Source organism: Mesoplodon mirus, assembly GCF_964341445.2.
Source record: "Mesoplodon mirus genome assembly, chromosome: 14".
Classification (NCBI taxonomy): Eukaryota; Metazoa; Chordata; class Mammalia; order Artiodactyla; family Ziphiidae; genus Mesoplodon; species Mesoplodon mirus.
This window is the reverse complement of record NC_138990.1, coordinates 46412469-46435313: the sequence shown is the minus strand read 5'-3', so window position 1 is coordinate 46435313 and position 22845 is coordinate 46412469. Positions and strand designations below refer to the sequence as shown.

At 40.6% G+C, this 22845-nt stretch overlaps 3 protein-coding genes across 6 annotated transcripts in view; 1 reads left to right on the top strand and 2 right to left on the bottom strand.

Annotated features, from left to right (window-relative positions):
* The window catches only part of BABAM2 (BRISC and BRCA1 A complex member 2), a 438160-nt gene extending 415833 nt beyond the window's left edge, over positions 1-22327 (bottom strand). Inside the window, exons 1-2 of the mRNA XM_082643284.1 lie at positions 22221-22327; positions 18041-18192 (exon numbers count right to left, since the gene is read on the bottom strand). Coding sequence (XP_082499410.1) covers positions 18041-18168 — 128 coding nt within the window. The 5' untranslated portion in view covers positions 18169-18192; positions 22221-22327. The remainder of the gene's footprint in view (positions 1-18040; positions 18193-22220) is intronic.
* On the bottom strand, positions 7920-8144 carry LOC309815616 (mitochondrial import receptor subunit TOM6 homolog; the record flags this gene model as incomplete). The annotated part of the gene is made up of 1 exon (XM_082642523.1): positions 7920-8144. One exon carries the CDS (start codon positions 8142-8144, stop codon positions 7920-7922), a length of 225 nt encoding a protein of 74 aa, XP_082498649.1.
* The window catches only part of RBKS (ribokinase), an 80398-nt gene continuing 79609 nt past the window's right edge, over positions 22057-22845 (top strand). For 2 of the 4 annotated variants that reach the window (XM_082643285.1, XM_082643286.1), the window contains exon 1: positions 22444-22820. In XM_082643285.1, the coding sequence (XP_082499411.1) occupies positions 22723-22820 (98 nt within the window). In that variant the 5' untranslated portion in view covers positions 22444-22722. Of the gene's footprint in view, positions 22217-22443; positions 22821-22845 lie in introns of those variants that run through there. The other 2 variants (XM_082643288.1, XM_082643287.1) reach the window with 2 other exon arrangements.

The following is a 22845-nucleotide window of genomic DNA, read 5'->3' as shown; positions in this document are numbered from 1 at the left end:
AGAAAGAATGATCCAGGAAAAGGAAGAAGGTGAGCAAAAGCCCCCACTGGAAAAGGGCTTGGGGCCTTCTGGTAACAAAGAGAAAGTCAGTGAAGCTTTAGGGAAGAAAACGACGGGGAAAGCAACACAATATAAGGCTGAACAGGGCAGAGGTGCCCAGTCACACGGCAAATCATTGAGCCTTTGGAGGTTTTATTCTAAGAGCAAAGGGAAGCCATTCAATAGCTCTGAATGAGTCACAGATCTACTTTTGATTTTTAACTTAGGTTTATTAGGTTTCCTGAAAATAATATAAGTGGCTGCTAGGCAGAAGACAGATTAGAGAAGAGCTAGAACACTTATGAAGAGACTAGTTAGACAACAGTTGGCGCTGCTGACAGTGCAGATGGAGGGAAATGGCTGCACTGGAGGCCAAAGAGCCTCTGAGAGGAGCTGATGAGGCTAAAGAGACATGTGCATTTCAAGAAGTAATGATATCTTGAAGTCCACACTCATGACGGGAACAGGATTCCGTTTCAGTAGCTCACTTTACTGAGGAGTCCCTCTCAATGGCTGCATGCTTGCCTCTGGGTTTCTTCACCCTTTCTTATCTACCACCTTTTCCTGTCCCAACTTTATCTCCCCATATTGTCCCTCTGCCTCCCTCCATCGCTTCTTTTTTCCCTCCATAACCTTCTCCCTTACTTAGATACAATATGAAACTGAAATATTTTTTTTTTTTTTTTTTTTTTTTTTTTTGCTGTACGCGGGCCTCTCACTGCTGTGGCCTCTCCCGTTGCGGAGCACAGGCTCCGGACACACAGGCTCCGCGGCCATGGCTCGCGGGCCCAGCCGCTCCGCGGCATGTGGGATCTTCCGGGATCGGGGCACGAACCCGTGTCCCCTGCATCGGCAGGCGGACTCTCAACCACTGCGCCACCAGGGAAGCCCAACTGAAATAATTTTTAAACGTTTACTCTACTTAATGAATAGTTCTTAATTTAAAATCCAAAGGATTCAAACATGTATATATACATTCACCGAAAGATATGTACTAGAATGTTCACATCAGCACTATTCATAAAAGACGAAAACTAGGAGCTACCCAAATACCCTCCAACAGCTGAAGAGATAAACTGCTATGTTCAAATAATGGAATACTCCTTACTCAAGCGGGAGAATCAATATATCCACAACAATATAAAACCTCACAAGCATAATGTTGAAAAAAAGAAGACAGACACCAAATGGCATTTTGTGGAATATAAATTCTACTCACATTAAGTTTTTGTTTAAAAAAAGGCAAAACTAACCTATGCTTTCAGAAGGCAGGACAGTAGTTATCCTTGCACGTGTGACAGGGGAGGAAGAGCACCAGGAGGATGTGTGCGGAGCTGGTGACGTGTCTTCCGGGGTGCTCATTACACAAACGTGTTCAGTTTGCGAAAATTCACAGAGATATATAACATACGATTAGGTGTACTTTTCTGAATGTATTCTGTACTTCAAAATGTTTTTTAAAATCAATGAGTTTAGACCTTTAATGTCCAGAGGAAGGGAGCAGTAGCAACAACTAACCACTTTTTTGATCCACGATGCCCTCTAATGACCTTTTTTACCCCAGGAGACAACTGTGATATAGCCCTGAACTTGGAACCACGAAATCTGCTCTCAGATTCCCAGCTTTATACTTATTGTTCTTCTACTGTGCCGTGTCCTACTCTAGGCACTGAGAACACAGCTGTGATGCCAGATGAGACCTCTGCCTTCTTTGAGGCAATATATGCTTGAAATGGGCAAGAAGCTGGATCCCGTAATGGAGAAAAACAGGGGAGACCTGCTTTTGATGGAATGGTCTAGCTAGACAGCCCTGAACAAGTCATTTAACTTACTTGTGTCTCAGTTACCTCATCTGCCTTAAGGGATTATTATAAGGATCAAATGTGATAGGATCTTTCAAAGCACTCATAATCATAGCATTATTAATGATAACAGCTCTTATTACATTATTGTCCTCACTGCTCAATATAGAGTTGCTTGAGTTAACCAATGTCAGCCTGGTCTACACACTAATACAGTAACAATAACAAGGAATAATATTTTGGGGGCTGTGAATTCTCAGTTAAGAGGTTTCTACTCCGGGTAGAAGCAGGTGTATTGATAAACAGCTCTCCACTCCCTCTAGAGGGGTGCTAATGACACAAAGACCTGACTCAATTTCAGCACAGCCTTCTCCAGCCTTTAAAGAGAAGCAAGCACAGAAAGACGGAGCTAAGAGAGGGGCAGGCTAGAGAAATGATATCAGCTTCTCAGGGATCAAATTAACCAACCAAAGAACATATATGCAGTACCTTCATTTATTATCTGACCAGCACTTTCTTGGTACCACAATGAATCAAGGTCCATACTTAAAGGAGCTTAAGATATGGTATCAGAACTAAAATCAAACAAAGACAACAAATTTAGGGGAAAGCAAAAGGACTGAGCAATCAGAGACTTAGTGTCAAATCCTGGTTCTGCCATGTAGCAGCTTGGGACCCTCACCTTGACCTCTCAAGACTGCTCCCCTCCTTGTAAGAAGAGGATGCCAACACCTACACCTTGTGCAGTGATGCTGCAGAAGGCAGTGTAGCTAACGTGCCTAGGACACGATGTGGTGTAGCAGTTACTATTTACTGCTACCATCATCGTGACTATTTTATAGGTAGAATTCCACTAAAAGCCACTAGTATGCAGCCCAAAGTGTCTGCATGTTGGTTCCCTCTATTCTTTCTGACTGCACTCCCTAAGTCCTACACGGAGCAGTATGTACTCAGACACATTTACGCTATAAGGCTAAAAATACAGTATGAACATAAATCTACGTGCTTGTACAGACTGAAAAGGTAAAAAAGCCTCTTTGAGTTTTCAGAACCTCAGCTGCTTCTAAAACTATGAGGATGCTCTCCCTGCTACTCACTCTGGCTTAAATCTTGGGGCAGCCTCCTTTACAGAAGGTATTTTCATAAGAATTTACAGTTCAAGAATAAGTTCACAATTTCAGCACTGTTTTAGCTTTCCTCACAGTACTTAATTTAGTTTGCCTTCTCAGCCAAAGGCTTGAATCAAAGCATAAATTGAAGGGAAAAAAAATAAACAATGGTGAAAGACTGATAGCCTTTTCTGTAAGGTCAGGAATAAGACAAGGATGCCTGCTTTCACCACTTCTATTCAAAATAGTACTGGAAGTCCTAACAAGAGAAATTAGGCAAGAAAGATATAAAAGGCATCCATATCGAAAAAGAAGAAGTAGAACTACCTCTGTTTACAGATGACATGAACTTACATGGAGAAAACGCTAAAGATTCCACCATAAAAAAACTCTTAGAACTAATAAACAAATTCACCAAAGTTGCAGGATACATAATTAACACACGAAATTCAGTGGCAGTTCCATATACTAACAATAAACAATTTGGAAAGGAAATTACAAAAACAGTCCCACTTACAACAGAATCAAAAAGAATAAAATACTTAGGAATAAACTTAACCGAGGAGGCAAAAGACTTGGAAACTCAAAACTACAGAACATTGCTGAAAGAGATTAAAGAAGGCACAGACAAATGGAAAGACATTCTGTGCTCACTGAAGACTGTTAAAATGTTGATATTACCCGAAGCGATCTACAGAGTCAATGCAATCTCTATCAAAAGCTCAATGACATTTTTTTCAGAAATAGAAAAAGCCATCCTAAAATTCAAATGAAAGCTCAAGGGATTCCCTAATATCCAACACAATCCTGAAAGAGAAGAACAAAGTTGGAGGTCTCATACTTCCCACCTTCAAAACTTAATACAAAGCTACGGTATTCAAAAGAGTGTGGTACTGGCATAAAGACAGACATATAGACCAACTGAATAGAATAGAGAGCCCAGAAATAAGCCCTCACATATATGATCAAATGATTTTCAACAATACCAAAAGCATGTAATGGCAAAAAGATTGTCTTTTCAACAAATAGGGTTGGGAAAACTGGATATCCATGTGCAAAAAAAAAATGAAGTTGAACACTTATCTTACATCATACCCCAAAATTTTTAATTAAAAACTGAAAATGGATCAAAGACCTAACCGTAAGAGCTAAAATGATAAAGCTCTTAGAAGAAAACATAGGGGGAAAGCTTTATGACATCGGATTCAGCACTAATTTCTTGGACATGACACCAAAAGGAGAGGCAACAAAAGAAAAAACAGATAAGCTAGATCTCATCAAAAGTAAAAACTCTGTGCATCAAAGGATACTGTGAACCGAGTGAAAAGGCAACCCATGGAATGGGAGAAGGTATTCACAAATCATATATCTGATAAGGAATTTGATATCCAGAATATATAAAGAACTCCTACAACTAGAAAACATCAACAAAAAAATTTAAATAGGCAAAGGACTTGAACAGACATGTCTCCAAAGAAGATACACAAAGGACCAATAAGCACATGAAAAGATGCTCAACAACTTTAGGGAGATGCAAATCAACACCATAATGAGATACCACTTCATATTCATTAGGATGACTATTATTTTTTTAAAAAATTAAAAACCGACATGTGTTGGTGAGGATATGAAAAAATTAGAACCCTCGTGCATTGCTGGTGGCAATGTAAAATGGGGCAGCCACTGTGGAAAACAGTATGGTGATATCTAAAAAGATTAAATGTAAAATTACCATATGATCCAGAAATTCCACTTCTGAGTATGTTCCTAAAGGAACTGAAAACGGACTCAGAAAGATGTTTCTGAGTGTTTACAGCAGCATTACTCACAATAGCCAAACGGTGGAAGCAAACTAAGTGTCCATCAGTGGGTGAATGGATAAACAAAATGTGGCATATACATGCAATGGAATATTATTCAGCCTTAAAAATGAAGACAATTTTGACACATGCTACAACGTGGATAAAACTTGAAGATAGTATGCTAAGCGAAATAAGCCAGGTACAAAAAGACAAATTCTGCATAATTCCACTTATACGAGGTACTTAAGGTAGTAAGATTCATAGACAAAAAATAAAATGGTGATTGCCAAGGGCTGAGGGAAGGGAGGAATGGGGGGTTATTGTTTAATGTGCAAGGAGTTTCAGTTTTGCAAGATTAAAAATGTTCTGGAGGGCTTCCCTGGTGGCACAGTGGTTGAGAGTCTGCCTGCCGATGCAGGGGACACGGGTTCGTGCCCCGGTCCAGGAAGATCCCACATGCCGCGGAGCAGCTGGGCCCATGAGCCATGGCCGCTGGGCCTGCGCGTCCGGAGCCTGTGCTCTGCGGTGGAAGAGGCCACAACAGTAAGAGGCCCATGTACCGCAAAAAAAAAAAAAAAAAAAAAAAATGTTCTGGAGATGGATGGTGGTGACGGCTGCACAACACTGTGAATGTACTTAATGACACTGTACACTTAAAAATGGTGATAATGGTAAATTTGTGTTACGTATATTTTACCACATTAAAAACTAAGTATGTGCTAAGCCCGAAATTGAACCTCCATGTTAATAATTTACCGAACCACAAAAATTTTTAAATGATGCTTTTTAACTGAAAAAGTCTTAGGAGTCTCCAGATGAAAAAAGCAATTGTTCTGAGGGCATTATACCTACTTAACAGCAGAATATCAAGATGTTTCCCAAAACTTCCACTTGATTCCAGATCTCTTATCAATAAGTTGGCAAGAGCAAAGGCTGAGATAAAAACCTTTTCAGAAAACAAAAAGGATACGTTTTTCAAAAAGTCAAGAGAAGCAAGGTCAATGGGAAAAACAGCTTTCATAACATGCCATTAGAAAGATAACCAAATGACTCAGGAAATGTGGCCCTGGAAAGGAAAATTACGAAATTATTTCTCAAGACCATGGCACCAAAAAGCAAGATTATTCAAGCAACATGGAAGCTAAAAAGGGGGCTGTGTTACATGCGCATAAGGAGTCCTTTAACATATGACTGATGGCACAGGACAGTTAATTTGGAGCCCTGAATCAGATTTATGTACCTATCAACATGTATTAAAAGAGCCCCGCTTTAATCTTAAAGAATTTTGCAAATTTGTCATTCTAATTAAACAAAAACTAGTCAAAAAATACTACCTTAAAATTGCACAGAATAGAGAGGACAAAAGATAACAGTAGGAATGATTTTTTTTGTTCTCTTTAATAATGCAAAGTAGAGCTAGGAACAGACTAGATTAATCTTATACCCCTTTCCTTTACACGTTAGACTGGCTACTTCCCTTCACCTCTTCCCCTTCCCCAACTTCCATACCAAGTGAAGTCACCCTGAAATTAAGTCACTGCAGGGCATGAAAAGCCCAAGACTGACAAACATCTAAAACTCCGGACTCAGATTTATCCTAGCATTCACCACCCCAGGCTCTGTGTGAACACTGTGGAATCCTAGCAAAAGTTCCCAAGGCCAGTAACTGCAGGGTTCACTGAGTCAAGGCCAATACCACCACGCTGACTTTTCCCAAAAAATCCTAAGTACGAAATACCCACAACCCCACCCACCACTGCCCTCACTAGCTCTCCACCTTCCAACAGGGCTCCCTAATCTAGCCTGCACACCATCTTACCAGGCCTTGCCAGGCAGGCTTCTTCAACCCTCTGCTAAGAACTGCTGCATGTCTCTGCCCAAGACAAACAATGTTCAATCTCTAATAGCTGTTGAAAACTGTTAGGTTCTATCTGCTGGAAAAAAAAAAAAAAAAGTTGATATCTCCATGCCCATTCATTCTTCAACCTAATCAAATATTCCAAATTATATCCACCTGCAGGGTCTAAGTTAGCCACACTAACTTTTTCCTGTCTCCATAGATCTCCAAAAAGCAATGAACAAGATAGAAAGTTACCCTGGAAACAAAAGTCTCTGACTCTCCTGTCCTTTTCTGCTCTATGATTTCTGACCTTTGTAATATATGTGTGAGCTCCTTTTTTTTTCTTTTTAAAGATTTAATTTTATTTCTTTTTGGCTGCGTTCGGTCTTCGTTACTGCGAGGGCTTTCTCTAGTTGCGGCGAGCAGGGGCTACTCTTCGTTGCGGTACACAGGCTTCTCATTGCGGTGGCTTCTCTTATTGAGAAGCACGGGCTCTAGGTGCGCGGGCTTTAGTAGTTGTGGCACACAGGCTCAGTAGTTGTGGCTTGCGGGATGTAGAGCGCAGGTTCAGTGGTTGTGGCACACAGGCTTAGTTGCTCGACAGCATGTGGGATCTTCCCGGACCAGGGCTTGAACCTGTGTCCCCTGCATTGGCAGGAGGATTCTTAACCACCGCACCACCAGAGAAGCCCCCATGTGTGAGCTCTTACCTTGCTCTGCTCGCCTGGGTCTTATTAGACAGCTCCTTTATATCACTTGCATAGACACTCATTCTTTATAGAGTCCCTGATTCTGGAATGCCAATGTGATTCTACCAGCTAACAACAATAATACAGTGAAATAATAAATATATATAATATACATATAAACTATGAAAATATATTATATATACATTATACATAATGTTATAATAATAATATAATAGTAGCTACCACTTATTGAGCACTATGACCAAGCTATTCTAAGTGCTTTATATAAGCTATTTCATTTCATCTCCATAACTACTTTTTATTTTGTCTTTATGTGCAGTCTTTATTTCAAGTATTTGTTAAAATACCATTAGGTTATTCCTCAGGACAAGAGCAAAGATCATCCCCTGCAGAAACTTAGGAACTATGTACAGAACTTTACAGAACAGAAAACAACACTTTAGCTGAAGCCTGACTGCTCACCAGTGATTGGTGTTCTGAGTGGACTCAGCACAGAAAGGAAATCAGGCAGAGAAGGAAAGGTGCCCCTCTGGGCAAGTCTTATGATGGTCACAGACTGGAGGCTCTGTTTCTGGAAGGTCCAAGTACAGCACAGGGATTCTATGTGTCTTTTGTGGCTACACGCCAGGCTGAGGGGCCATTAGTTTAATGTCACTCAAATTCCTGGCCAGCCAAACTCCCGCAGCAAAAAGTCCCAAACTGAGGATCAAGTTCTTCCAGAAATCATTCCTATCAGTGGCAAAGTGGTAGACACCCTGAAGCCAATATCCCACGTCGTCCGGAATTTCAGGAGCTTCATTTGCCGAGCCAGCAGTGTTCATGTCAACCCCACTCGAAGCCATAGCAGCACTTTTGGGCTCCACAAGGCCTCTCACCCCCATAACTACTTAATAAGATAATTATTAATATCATCCCCATTTAAGAGAAAGCACAGAAAGGGTATGTAACTTGCCAAAGGTCATAAGCTACTAAGTAGTAAAATCAGGATTCAAACTCAGACCTCATTGGCTGAAAAACCTACATGCTCACCATTATATCATGCTGTGATCCAACACCTCTAAAGATGGCTCACTGGGCTCCAGCCCCATCCACCTTGACTTCTGGCTTGTGCCTATCCAGCCCCTCTCCCCAGCCTTGCTTGAGCTCTTCTGGTCCTGGCTATGTTCCTTTTCTCCAAATTCTTAAGTATTCTTAAGTATTCTGATAAGAGATTACTGAATTATTAAATTTTCCAATATGTCTCCTGATTCTACTTTAAATCTATAATGGCTTTCATATATGCCAATAAACCACTAAGAATTTCTATATGATAGCAGCCAAAGAATAAACACCTAGGAAGTTAACAGTAAATGTGCAGGAACAAAATGAAGAAAACACAAACCTTTATTCACATACACAAAAATGGACGTGAATAAGAGAAACTGACCATATTCCTAAAGATGTATACTCAATATTATAAAGCAGGAATACTCAATATTTAAGACTATGATCCAAGGGCCGCTTACCTATTTTTTTAAATAAAATTTTGTTAGAACACATTTGTTTATTTTTGTATCATCATAGATTTTGTGCTACAATGGCAAAGCTAAGTAGTTGCAACACAAACAGTAAGGCTCAGCTAAGGAGCCGCAGCACCAACAGTAAGATGGTAAATATTTTAATACCTAAAATATTTACCATCTGATCCTTTACAGAAAGTTTGCTGACCCTTGTTGTAAAGATGTCCATTCTCTCCAAATGAATAAAGGAGTTTTACGCAATGTCAAACTCCCAGCAGGTGAGACCACAAGTACTCAAACATATTATAAAGCTATAATAATTAAAAAGCTATATATTTGTACAAGGCAAATACAGACCATCGAAAAGAAATAGAAGGTCAGAAATAAATATAAGAATTTAGCATATAAGATGGCATTTCAAAATAGTGACTGAGTAAAGGATTTATTTTATAAACAGTGCTGGAATAACTAGATAATTATTTAGAAAAGTAATAAAACCCCATTCCTACGGTGTATTACACACCAAAATAAATTCCAGATTAATTGACTACTTTTCAATAAAAATGAAACTATTACAGAAGAAAATACAGGTGGTCTCAAAGTAGAAAAGGCATTAATTGTGCAAAATGTTAAAAGAATCCATGAAGGAAATAGATTTGATGACAACTTACAAAGTAAAAGTTTTGGCATATCAAAGATAAATACAAAAGGAGATTCTTTGCAACCCCATGTTATAGCAAAAGATAGATACAAACTGAACAACTATCAATAATAACTGATTAAATTATAGTACAATCACACACTGGAATATATGCAAAGATTAAAAAGGAGTCAGCAGCTCTATAAGTACTAATATGAAATAATCTTCAAAATATCAAGTTAATATGAACGTTTAATATGTTACTATATCATTACTACATAACAAGCCATCCCAAAACTTAGTGGCTTAAGAAAACAATTTTTATTTCTCATCAATCTGTGGGTTGGCCAGTCAGTTCTGCTGGTCTCTCCCTGGCTCACCCACTCAGCGGCACTCAGCTGATGGGTTGGCTGTGGAGCTGAGCACAGCTGGGACAGCTGGGATACCTGAGCCATTCTTTCTAAAGGAAACTGGACTAGGAGACTCCTAAACATGGTTGTGGGGCTCTTCCATGAAAGTGAAACAGAACACAGGCCTCTTAGGGCCTAGACTAAGAAGCCACACATCATTTTCACCACACTCTACTGGTAAAAGCAAGTCACAAAGCCAGCACAGATTCAAGGGGTGAGGAAGTAGACTCTACCTGCTGATGAAAGGAAGGACAAAATCATATTCAAAGGAGAAGAGATAAATAAAGATAGGCAGGCTTTATCAGGAGCCATTACTGTAATAATTCACCACAGTTATTGCTTATATAGAAATAAAAAAAAAGGAGGGCTTACATCTACAAAGAACACCTCTAAAAAGAAGAAAAAGGAGCTGGTAAGCAGTAGTTTCCTCCAGAGAAGAAAATTTGGGGAAAGGAATAGAAAGGAGACTTATCTTCTGCTTAATATCCTTTTGTATCTTTTATTTTTTTTATCTTTTATTCTTTGTATGCTGTACTTTTATTACTGCCTCAAAAATGAATGCTATTTAAGATATTCTGCATATTGAATAAATTAATTTAATTGAATGACACTGAAAACTTCGGGAAAAACCATCTGTAATACCTGTGACAAAAGGTTAATCTTCATAATATATAAAAAGTTTACACATCAATAAGAAAAGGACAAATACCCCACCAAAAAAATGGACAAATGTCATGAATTTGTAATTTTCACACACACACACACACACAGACATGCAAACACATGCCAATAAATGAAGCAAAATAAAAGAGCAAATACCATTTCCATCTATTGAATTAGCAAGTAATATTACAAAATTTTTAATACTGATATTATCAAAACTAGAGGAACTAGCATCTTCATATACTACTAGTGGGAGTATAAATTGATAATACATTTCTGAAAACAAGTATGTGTATATTTACATATCCTTACATATAAATACAATAAACCAATACATTAAATACATCAAAAGCCTTAAAATTTACATACTCTTTGGTCTAATAACTGAAATTTTGCTGACACATAGGAATATATACATCCATATAGGCACTTTAACTTTTTATAGCCCCAGAGAAAAGACCTCCAGATAATGAAACTGACAATCACCTAACAAAAAGGCCAGGTTTTTTACTGCCTGAAAAACAGTTCCTGGACCCAATTCCAATGTATGTGTGGAGGCTTCCCCATACCAACAGCAATTCTCACCCTACTGGTTTCCAACAATTCAACTCATTTCTGACACTATCTATCCAGAGATAAAATCAGATTCCACAGTTAAAGGGCTCAGTCCCATAAGACCACCTCCACTTCAGATGCCAGGGACCCACTGGCTATAAATCAGAGGTTCCCACCACCCCCTCCTCAGGTTCTACTAATTTGCAAGGACAGCTCACAGAACTCAGGAAAACCCATTTACTCACTAGATTACTGACTCACTCACTATAAAGGGACATTAAAGGATCGAATCAACAGCCAGAACTTCTGGGTTTTTATGGCAGCTGCATTATTACATAGGCATGATCGATTAAATCATTGGCCATTAGTGATTGATTCAACCTCTAGCCCCTCTTCCCTCCCCAAAGGTCAAGGGGTGGGACTGAAAGTTCCAACCCTCCAAGCACAGGGTTTGTTCTCCCGGCAACCAGCTCCCACCCTTGGGTGGGATCCATAAGTCACCTTCCCTCAAGCATTTCCAGGAACTGAGGACAAGAGACCAAATATTACTTCACCGCTGTTGCCATTCAGGAAGTTTCAAGGGTTTGGGGAGCTATGAGCCTAGAACTGTGGCTGAAGACCAAATATATATGAGATAAATATAAATCACAACACCACACTGCTTGATCACAATGCAGTGAGGCTCAGTAGTTGACAAGCCCACCTATGCTCAAAGAGCTTCAGATTCACATTTTAGAACCTCAGCCTTTAATAGACATGGACAGCCAAGAATCATCCGTTTAAGGAAAGCCACCAACATGAAAGACAGACAGCAAAACAGAGATAATACAAGGTATAGAAGAAATATTTAAACATTTAGTCAATTATACCTCAACTGAAAAAAAAAACTACAGTTAATATCCTACAGAAAAGAAAATACTGCATCCATAAAACAACAATATGTGTTGCGGGTCCCCAAGCTTACAGATCAAGGCCTCCAAAATGCAAAAGGAAGATAATTTGCAACCTACACTTTTGCACCTGCCCAAATTATCAACCAAGCTTAAAGTAGAATTAAAGATATTTTCAGACTTTCAGGAACTCAAAAATGAACCTCCTCGTCTCCGTTTCTTAGGATGCTATTGGAGTACATGCTCCAACAAAGCTAGAGGGTAAAACAAGAAAGTAAGATATGAGATTCAACACAGGAAAGAGGCAAAGGGAATGATACAGTGATACAATGAGAGCTGCCTGGCAGACCTAGACAACAATCAGTGCAGATTAAAGCAGTTCCTCCATCAATCTTCTCACCTTCCCATGTCAGCAGATGGCATGACCATCTACCTACCCACTCACTCAAGCTAACAAAGAAGTCATTCTTGATTCTCTCTCAAAACCCAAATTTAACATACTCATCACTTTACCTCTAAACAGCTTATAAATACATTCACTTCCTTCCATCTCCATTGCCACCACCATATTCCAAGACTCCACCATCTCTCACCTGGTCTATTGTAATGGACAGCTAACTAGTCTACCTTATCCTGCACAAGCCATTTTCCATATAACAACCAGTGATTTTTTTTTAATATAAATAAGATCATGTCACTCTGCTTAAAATCCTTCAATAGCTTCTCATTCCACCCAGAATAAAATCCAAGTTCCCAAATATGGCCCACTGGGCTCTGTATAATCTGGCCCCTGACTATCTTTAAAATCTCATTTCCCTCTCACACTCCCTCCCTATAGTCCAACCACAGTGGCCTTGCAGATCCTTGAACATGGGAAGCTTTCTCCTGCCTTTGAACATGGTATTCCCTTTTTACAGCAAATTCCCCAGCTCTTCGTTGAATTATCCTCATCTTTCATGATTCACCTTTAAATGTCATTTCCTCATAGAGAGCTTTTCTAACCATCAGTTCTCAACTAGCCCCTCACCAGGTCAGTTTCCCTTCATTTCCTTTCCTCCATGAGTTAAAAAGAGGGGGTTTTGTTCAGTGAATTACAGTACATCATAATAGAACAGTATGCAACCATTTAAATGAAGTTATTGAGACTTCCCTGGTAGTCCAGTGGTTAGGACTCAGCACTTTCACTGCCATGGCCCAGGGTTCAATCCCTGGTAAGGTTACTAAGATCCCACATGCCACGTGGCATGGCCAAAAATATATATAATAAAATAAATGAGGTTATCAAAAAATATTTAGGATATATGGTTAAGCAAGACAAGTTTTAAGTATTAGAATAAAATGGATGAGGAGAAATTTTTCTACCAGCTATCATGACATACTATAAAGTTGTAATGGTTAATACAGTGGGAACTGGCACAGGACAAGGAGGCTGACTGATCAGGACAGAAAGCCTAGAAACAGATCCATGAGTGATGTAAACTTGACTTAATAAGAGAGGTAGCATTGCAGAGCCACAGGCAAAGGATGACCTTTCCAATAAATGATGCTGGGACAACCAATTATCCACTGGGGGAAAAAACTATACTCCTATCTCACAATATATTTTACAGAAAAAATAAATTCCTATTTAAAGACCAAAAAAGGAAAACTTTAAAATTCTTAGAGAAAGATATATTACTTTTGTGTAGGACAGAATTTCCTGAAGTGGTCCCTTTCTCTCTCTTACAAATACACAAACACACACACACACACATGCACACGGGCACAAATCTAAAAAGGAAAAATATTGATGAATCTGACTTCATTAAATTAAAACTTCTGGACATCAGTAGCACCAAATTAAGAACATAAGCCACAGACTAAATGCAGATATTTGTAATACATGTAACTGGTGAAAGATTAGTATCCAAAATACATAAATAATATTTTAAGATCAATAAAAATATATATAAACAATCCACTTAAAAGATGGGCAGGGCTTCCCTGCTGGCGCAGTAGTTAAGAATCCGCCTGCCAATGCAGGGGACACAGGTTCGCTCCCTGGTCCAGGAAGATCCCACATGCCACGGAGCAACTAAGCCCGCGTGCCACAACTACTGAAGCCCGTGCTCCTAGAGCCTGTGCTCTGCAACAAGAGAAGCCACCACAATGAGAAGCCCACACACCACAACGAAGAGTAGCTCCCCATCTCTGCAACTAGAGAAAGCCCGTGTGCAGCAATGAAGACCCAACACAGCCAAAAACAAATAAAATTTTTTTAAAAAGAGTATTAAAAAATTAATTAATTAAACAAGAATCCTGGCCTTAATACTGACAGCCTAGCAACGGAGTTTAGAAACACACATAATCTTAGATAAGGTAGAAAGATTTAGATGCCATACAAGAAATAAAGATGAATTGTGATTAAAAAAACAACAAACAAAACTTACTTTGCATAAATTCTTGCCTATCTATTCCTTCTGTGAGTCAGACCTAGAATATAGATACTCTGGTACCTCATCTCTTCAAGGGCAAGTAGCTATATATAGTAACAAGACTGGTTCTTATGACCTCTAAAAATCAGTCTCCTCATTTTATACCTTCCGTGTACACTGTGTCCTACAGGGTATGCGCCATTTGAGTTAATAGAAATTCCAAATGTTAATCCCAATTCTCATAACTGAGTGCTGCTGATCTAAAAGAAAGGGAAATGCCAAAAGTGACACACCAAAAGAAAAAAATTCTCTTCTCTAACTCTGCCATTGTTTTGCTATAGAAACTTGAGGAATTCACACTTTGGTTGATGGAAGGACTGAGGAAAGAATTGTTAATGAGCTTCGAAAGAACTTTCATGAATCTTTCAGCCAAGTACTACATAAAAGGCATCAATAATGCTCTAGATTAATAAGGCTTTTCACATCATTTTATGTGTAGCAGCTTCGTTAATGTAGGTAGAGGGATTTTTATTCTTTTTTTAGATCGAAAGAAAGTAAATTTCATAAATACTACACGTCATTAAACACTGTTTCAAATATTTTTCACAGAGCTAGTCCAGACAGAGCCAGGTTTAGTGGATTCATTTCAAATTGATCATCAGATCCACTATTTGCATTTAAACACTCAACTAAACATTCAGGATTTGGGAAGCCCCAAAAAGGGAGTCTACAAAAAAGTAAAGTGACCTTATGTTGATGAATCCAACTGTTATCTCAGAATACCAATAAAAGAGTAGGAAGTTCAGGTTTACATGTTTATATCATCCTACATAAACCAGTCCTCTGGCCATCAATCCCCTCTCATGTCTTCAATACCTCTGAAAAGAATGTTTGTGACAAACTAAAGAAAAAAGACCTTTTTGAGCGTCCTAGCCATTCAAGCCAGTAAACATCCCTGGTACACAGATGTGGTTTTTTTGGTTTTTGGGGGTTTTTTACGGTACGCGGGCCTCTTACTGTTGTGGCCTCTCCCGTTGCGGAGCACAGGCTCCGGACGCGCAGGCTCAGCGGCCATGGCTCATGGGCCCAGCCGCTCCGCGGCATGAACCCGTGTCCCCTGCATCGGCAGGCGGACTCTCAACCACTGTGCCACCAGGGAAGCCCCCAGATGTGTTTTTTTAATGACAACTTTAATGAGATATAATTCATAAACTATAAAATTCACCCTTATAGGTGCATAAATCCGTCATTTTTGGTATATTTACAGAGTTGTGTAACCATCACCACTAACTAATTTTAGAACATTTCATCACCCCAAAAGGAAACCCCAGGGCTGCTGATTAATTAAATTGAAGGTAATACCAGATCTTTTAAAAAGCAGCCTACCATTCCAATAAAATGTCCAACTAACCTAGTCTTCTCTAACTTACTACCTTATATCCAGGTCTTCAGCTTAGTCTGAAAATACCAAGATTTGCAGAAGGCAAAAACAAGAGAGCTTAAAAAACAAAAGCTAAAAGAGAATCAAGAATGTAATGTTGGGGCTTCCCTGGTGGCGCAGTGGTTGAGAATCTGCCTGCTAATGCAGGGGACACGGGTTCGAGCCCTGGTCTGGGAGGATCCCACATGCCGCGGAGCAACTAAGCCCGTGAGCCACAACTACTGAGCCTGCGCGTCTGGAGCCTGTGCTCCGCAACAAGAGAGGCCACAATAGTGAGAGGCCCGTGCACTGCGATGAAGAGTGGCCCCCACTTGCCACAACTAGAGAAAGCCCTCGCACAGAAACGAAGACCCAACACAGCCATAAATAAATTAAAAAAAAAAAAAAAAGAATGTAATGTTTATAGTAAGAAAATGCTCAAAAAATGATGGGGATATGCTCAAAAGCCAACTTGACAGGGCTCTCAATGACAAAGGCTGGAACAATTGAGCCAAAAAAATAAATGAATATAGTATTTGGATTATAACCAAAAGAATAAAATAAATACCTAAAAATTCATACTGACATAAATAAATAACAGAATAAATAAATAATTGGGGGGGGGTGGGAAGGAATAGTGCTTCTTTACAGAATTCAAATTACTAAATGTGGGAGGAATAGGGACATTAAAAATCACCCTTATACAAGAACCACAGTAACAATTATTGCAGGCAAGAACAATTAATGGATGCTGAAATTAATGGACAAAAGTATGATGAGAAACAGAACATCTGCACAGTCTCAAAATGTCATTCCAGGGCCTCCCTGGTGGCGCAGTGGTTGAGAGTCCGCCTGCCGATGCAGGGGATACGGGTTCGTGCCCCGGTCTGGGAGGATCCCATATGCCGCGGAGCGGCTGGGCCCGTGAGCCATGGCCGCTGAGCCTGCGCGTCCGGAGCCTACGCGTCCGGAGCCTGTGCTCCGCAACGGGAGAGGCCACAGCAGTGAGAGGCCCGCATACCGCAAAAAGAAAAAAAAAAAAAAAAATGTCATTCCACAAGACACTTACGAATTACAAAGGGAAAGTCAGTTAACTTTACAGTAGAGAAACCTGGTACACACAATCTTAACCAAGTGGTCAAAGTTAATATACCAATAACTAGACTTATGAACATCATGTACTCCCTGATTTGATGCACTGAAAATGGTACAACATCTCTTCTGTAGTATTCTTGGGTGGAAAAATAATGTGTTTCTCACTCTAATAAAGGGAAGACAGTAGGCAAACCTGTACTGAGCAACATTTTACAAAGTAACTAACCAGTGCTACCTTTAAAAGCTTCAAAATCATGAAAGACAAAGAAAGACAGGAACTGTCACAGGTTGGGAAGACTAGGAAGACATGACAACTAAGTGCAATTTGTATCCTGGATTGGATCCTGGACCAAAAAAGGACATTAATGGGAAAACTGGCAAAATTCAAATAAGGCTTACAGAGTAATTATCATCACGTAAGGATGCTAATTTTCTGTAGCATTTTTGTTACTTTTCTTTAAGTAAATGTATTTCAAAATAAAAAGTTGGGTTTGTTTGTTTTTAATTGGGGTATAGTTGTTTTACAATGTTGTGTTAGTTTCTACTGTACAGAGAAGTGGAGTTCCCCGTGCTATACAGCAGGTTCTTAGTAGTTATCTATTTTATACATATTAGTATATATATGTCAATCCCAATCTCCCAATTCATCCCACTCCCCACCCCCTGCTTTCCCCCCTTGGAAAAAGTTGGGATTTTAATGCAACATTTCTGGCCTGAGATATTACTCTTTCAATTCAGTTGTGAAAAATGACTCATTTTTGGCTAGCTATTATAATTTTCCTATTAGGAGAGACTATCAAATAATGTCAGATTCACAATCTCAAATCCCAGCTCTTACAGTGCCTACTGAATTGCAGAAGACACAGCAAGAAAACAAGTCAATGATGAAAAACACACTTGCTAAAAACCACACGGCACACTGTTAACAAAGAGATATGCCTTTTTAAAAAAAGAAAAAGAACATTCTGATCATAAAGCGATGGCCCACAGCACAGCTAAAACAACTTGAAACATAAAATGTCAAGAACTGGACAAAACCAGTCAACACGTGATAAGGTCATGACTTGATGAATTTCTGTGGTGTTCAATTTTTACAAGCCTGGTGAGAAAGGTTTGCTATTAGGTAAAGCTTGGATTGGTTCTGGTACATACCCTGATTTCAAGTCAGTTATCCTCAAACAGTTTGTAGCATCCAGTCCCACTTTCCCATTGCGGACCACGCTAGATATGAATGGGGAGAGCATTGGAGAAATTCGGTTCAAGGCCACTTCCGGAGACATTTTAACTTGACTTGCAAATCACCACTGAAAGGAGAAGGAAAGAATGATGATCAGAATATCCAAAGGAACGAGATATAACAAGCTTCCTGGAAACCAGCACAGCACACAGAAGTATCTCTTACATGATACCTCACTTCCTGTCTTAGAGCAGCCTCTTCCAATGACCCCCTGGAAGAATCTATCTCCCTACTGCTCACCTACTCGGGACGCAGACTTTTCAGGAGCAGCAGCAACCCCTGAAATCCAATTTCCTCCCCCTTTCCAAAGCCAGTTTCTACGTTGCCTCACTGTACTTAAAAGCTGTTCCACTCTATCTTACAACTGGCAGGTCCTACTTTAGTTGAAGCCTCAAGAAGTCTTCACTGAAAATTCTCTTCCTCATCACACAAAACACACACACCACTAGGTTAGGAATCCCTCCCTCTGTGTCCCCACAAAGAGTAAGAACTTGATTGATAAAACTATGTAAAATTCTAGAAGAAGCATATCCTACTTGCAATTGTTACTTACTAGAAATTATTTACTTCTGCTATACCTCTCTTAATTACTTCCCCTCCACAGTGTGTTATAATTACCTGCTTAGTGATCTCTCCCCTGCAGAACTGTCCTTTTTTTTTTAATATATTTATTTATTTATTTAGGCTGCATTGGGTCTTGGTTGCTGCGTATGGACTTTCTCTAGTTGCAGCGAGAGGGGGCTATCCTTCGTTGCGATGCGCGGGATTCTCATTGCAGTGGCTTCGCTTATTGCGGAGCATGGGCCCTAGAGTGCAGGCTCAGTAGTTGTGGCGCACAGGCTTAGTTGCTCTGCAGCATGTGGGATCTTCCTGGACCAGGACTTGAACCCACATCCCCTGCATTGGCAGGAGGATTCTTAACCACTGCGCCACTAGGGAAGTCCCCTGCAGAACTATCTTGAATCCCTAGTGTTTAACAAAAGTACCTGGCACACACTAAGCACCCAATAAACATCTTTTAATAACTATGTGAATAAGGAGACAAAAGCTAGGGAAATATTTAGGTATGAAGAGAAGACATTATGCCCTGAAAAAATTTGGTAGAAGATAGCATATCTGAGATGTGACAAAAATCTACTTAACAATTAAATCATGAAAGCACACACATATCCAGATATTAAGCAACACAAACTAATATGCATCTAAAAGTTTTTGACTTTAAGGCACTAAGAAGTTCTTAGACTTGAAAATACAAAAGTAAAACCAATAAATCATCTCTAAATTACTTGGAAACCCACGGGGCTGGAGGAGGGAGTACCTGAATTCCTCTTAATAGATTTCTAAATGAAAGCCTCCACTTTCAGAGGTGAATAAGTCAATTTAAATGATCATTTTCTTCCTCGATCTGAAAGGATAATCCCACATCAAAAGCAAATTAATTTCCTGCAAGTTACAATTACAAGTAAATGATGTTCTCGTTCTAGTTTTCATTTATTATGCCATATGAGGATTTACAGCTCCCTGCTAAACGTTGAAAACTAGTACCTGTTTTAATCACTTCAGAGTAGTAATAAAGGGCAGGACTGCAGTGATCTTTCAAAAAATAATAACACTGTGACCCTACATAGTGATGACACCCAGAAGTACCTCTGAAGCAGAAAAAGCTTTATACTTTAGTACTCAATCATCCTTTCTGCAAATATAAAACGACCTCCTCTTCCGACCACTTAACAGATTATCTTCCTCCACCATTCCAATATTTCATCACAAAATATGAATAAACATCTAATGCACTGTATTCAGTCATTAAAATCATGTACATTTTCATAACACTTTATCACTTATAAAGAGCTTCCATATATATTAGAGCAGTGGACCTTCACAACTCTGGACAGTAAGGCATATATTAGAATTCCCATTTTACAGATGATATGGATAACTTTTATAATTTGTCTTTGAATAGTATACTAGACCATATTATCACTTTCAAGTCTATTTTTTTCCTATTCTGCAACATTTCCACTTTTATTTCTACCCACTGATGTCACAGTTCTTGAAAGCATGCTTATCTAGATCATATGCAAAACAGAAATACTCATCTTGGAAAAAGCAAAAGGACCTTACCTACTTTACAAAATTATTCTTCCATGTATTTCCCCACAATACCTATTATTATTTTATCTCTCATTTCTATGAAAAAGGGAAACAGAACCAACACATTCTGAAAATCTACTGAGTATCAAGCACTATATTATACATCTCTATCTGTAATTTCATTTACTTCCCAATAACTACCTTGTTCTCTGATTAGTATTATTGTTCCCATTTCACAGATAAGAAAACTAACGCTCAGCAAGACTAAGTCACTTGTTCAAAGTCACAAACCTAGCAAGCAGAAGGATCAGAATTCAAATTCAGATCTCTCTCAAAGTCCACTATACTCATCTTCTTCTCAAATAAACATAACTTCAATCACCAAAGAGAAAAGCATCACAGTGAATTTATGTTTCTTTTAACGCATACATCTAGTAAAATGAACAAAAAGTCATGAATTTAAACTAATGGTTGCTTGACAACTAGAAACAAATTAGACTACTCTTGGCCTACTGCTGAAGCTGGCCTGAGTGATTCACTAGGCAAATGCTAAAGGGAACAAACCTGCTCCAGAAACCAAACTATACTTCAGGTGACAACACGCCATCCAATTCAGCAACTGTCATGACCTTAGAATGACACCTGAAGGAATGAATTTGTCTTTGTTTCCAGAACAGCCATAATACTATCTTTTGACAGTGCAAGATTTCATGCAGCATTAAAATGTTTCAACCGTAGCTGTTGTGACTTCTCTGAGGAAAAAAAAAAAAAACCTGACTCCAAAATCAGAGGTCACCAAACAGCCAAAAATGATGGCCCTTTGGCTTTTGAGCCAGGGACACGGATGAGAGATCACCCCCCAGTAGTAGCTTTTACACATCAAAGCACAATAATACATCCCAGATAGTCAAAATTTTACAGTGGCCAGCCTCCCTTGAATGCTGGTTGTGCATTTTCTATTTCCTGGTTTTGACGTATAACATACAGAAGGAAAATGCAGAAGTACAATTTTTACAGGGGTCTGCTGCCTCAAGATAGGGTCCCATGAGGTCCGTTGATGGGTAGTCTGGGGAATACAAAGACGTCTAAAGCATTGCCTAGTTTCTTGCAATTAAGATGGGATAACAGGGCTTCCCTGGTGGCGCAGTGGTTGAGAATCTGCCTGCTAATGCAGGGGACACGGGTTCGAGCCCTGGTCTGGGAGGATTCCCACATGCCGCGGAGCAACTAGGCCCGTGAGCCACAACTACTGAGCCTGCGCGTCTGGAGCCTGTGCTCCGCAACAAGAGGCCGCGATAGTGAGAGGCCCGCGCACCGCGATGAAGAGTGGCCCCCGCTTGCCACAAATAGAGAAAACCCTCGCACAGAAATGAAGACGCAACACAGCAAAAATTAATTAATTAATTAATAAAAATTCCTACCCCCAACATCTTCTTTAAAAAAAAAAAAAAAAAAAGCGCTCGTAAGCCTTTATAGGAATGCTGCTTTCAAAAAAAAAAAAAATGGGATGACAAACACGGAAACGTGTGACCAGCTTACGTCATGGAACGGAAAGGGGGGTGGCGTCCTGCTGCGTCACGCCGACGTCATACAGCGCACGAGGGAAGTTACACTGGGGAAGCAATTTCTCCAAGGGGCAACATTCAAGAAAAACAAGTCGGCTCGAACCCAAAGAATGACCACCCCGCTCTAAAAGGGGACATCTAAAAGGGGACGCTCTTCCTTCCCCCAAATTGTATGAGTCCTTCATCAGGCGGGAAGGAGGGAGCCTGAGCTTATTCAGGGACCAGGGGGCGGGCTAAGTGTGGAGAGAGCAGCCTCTGGCCTTGGGGGCTCGTTCTTGAGGAGACCAGCGTGATGGGGATGAGCAGGGCATCTTTGGAACAGGGGCCTTCTCTATAGGAAGAGAAGGCGAGCCCTGGGCATATTTAAACCACGGTCCTCAGCGCCACCTGTGCGACTCGGGATCCAACCTCCCCGCACCAGCCCCAGTCCAGGTACCTGGAACTTAGTCCGATCGGTAACCGGCGACTACGTGGGGGTACAGGTTACCCGAGCGCGCCCCCGACCGACGCACCAACCTACGCGCGCACCGCGAGCCAGATGCGTGCGCGTCCCCGGACGTCCCGCCCCGCCCCGCCCCCTCTGCGGCCCAGGAGCCGGGCGGCGTGCGCGTCCCCGGCCGCGCCAGGCCGGGCGCTCGGAAGGGCGTCCCTGCAGTGCCTGAAAGTTACTTCCTCGGCGCCTGCCTCGTGCGCGGCGAGCTGCGCGGAGCGTGGAACGATTAGGAGGGCTGTGTAACGGGAGGCTGTGCAGAGAGACAATTGCTGGGAGAACTGGGGGCAGTAGGTGGGCGGGGTTATTTCGGGCATCCAGGTGGGCGACCCGCGTGGGCGTCCGGAAGGCCCGCGTCGTTATGGAGCGTGGGAGCGGAATCTCTGGTTATGGGGTCGGGCAAAGGTTAAAGGGCAACCTCCAGGTGGGAGAGCGCCGACTTTAAGCAATGGCCGCGCCTGGGGAACCCGGGAGGCAGTGGCAGGAGAAGGTGGCGGCGGCGGCGGCGGTGGTGGTGGTGGGCTCCTGCATGACCGACCTGGTCAGGTTAGTCCGGGGCCCTCACGCAGAG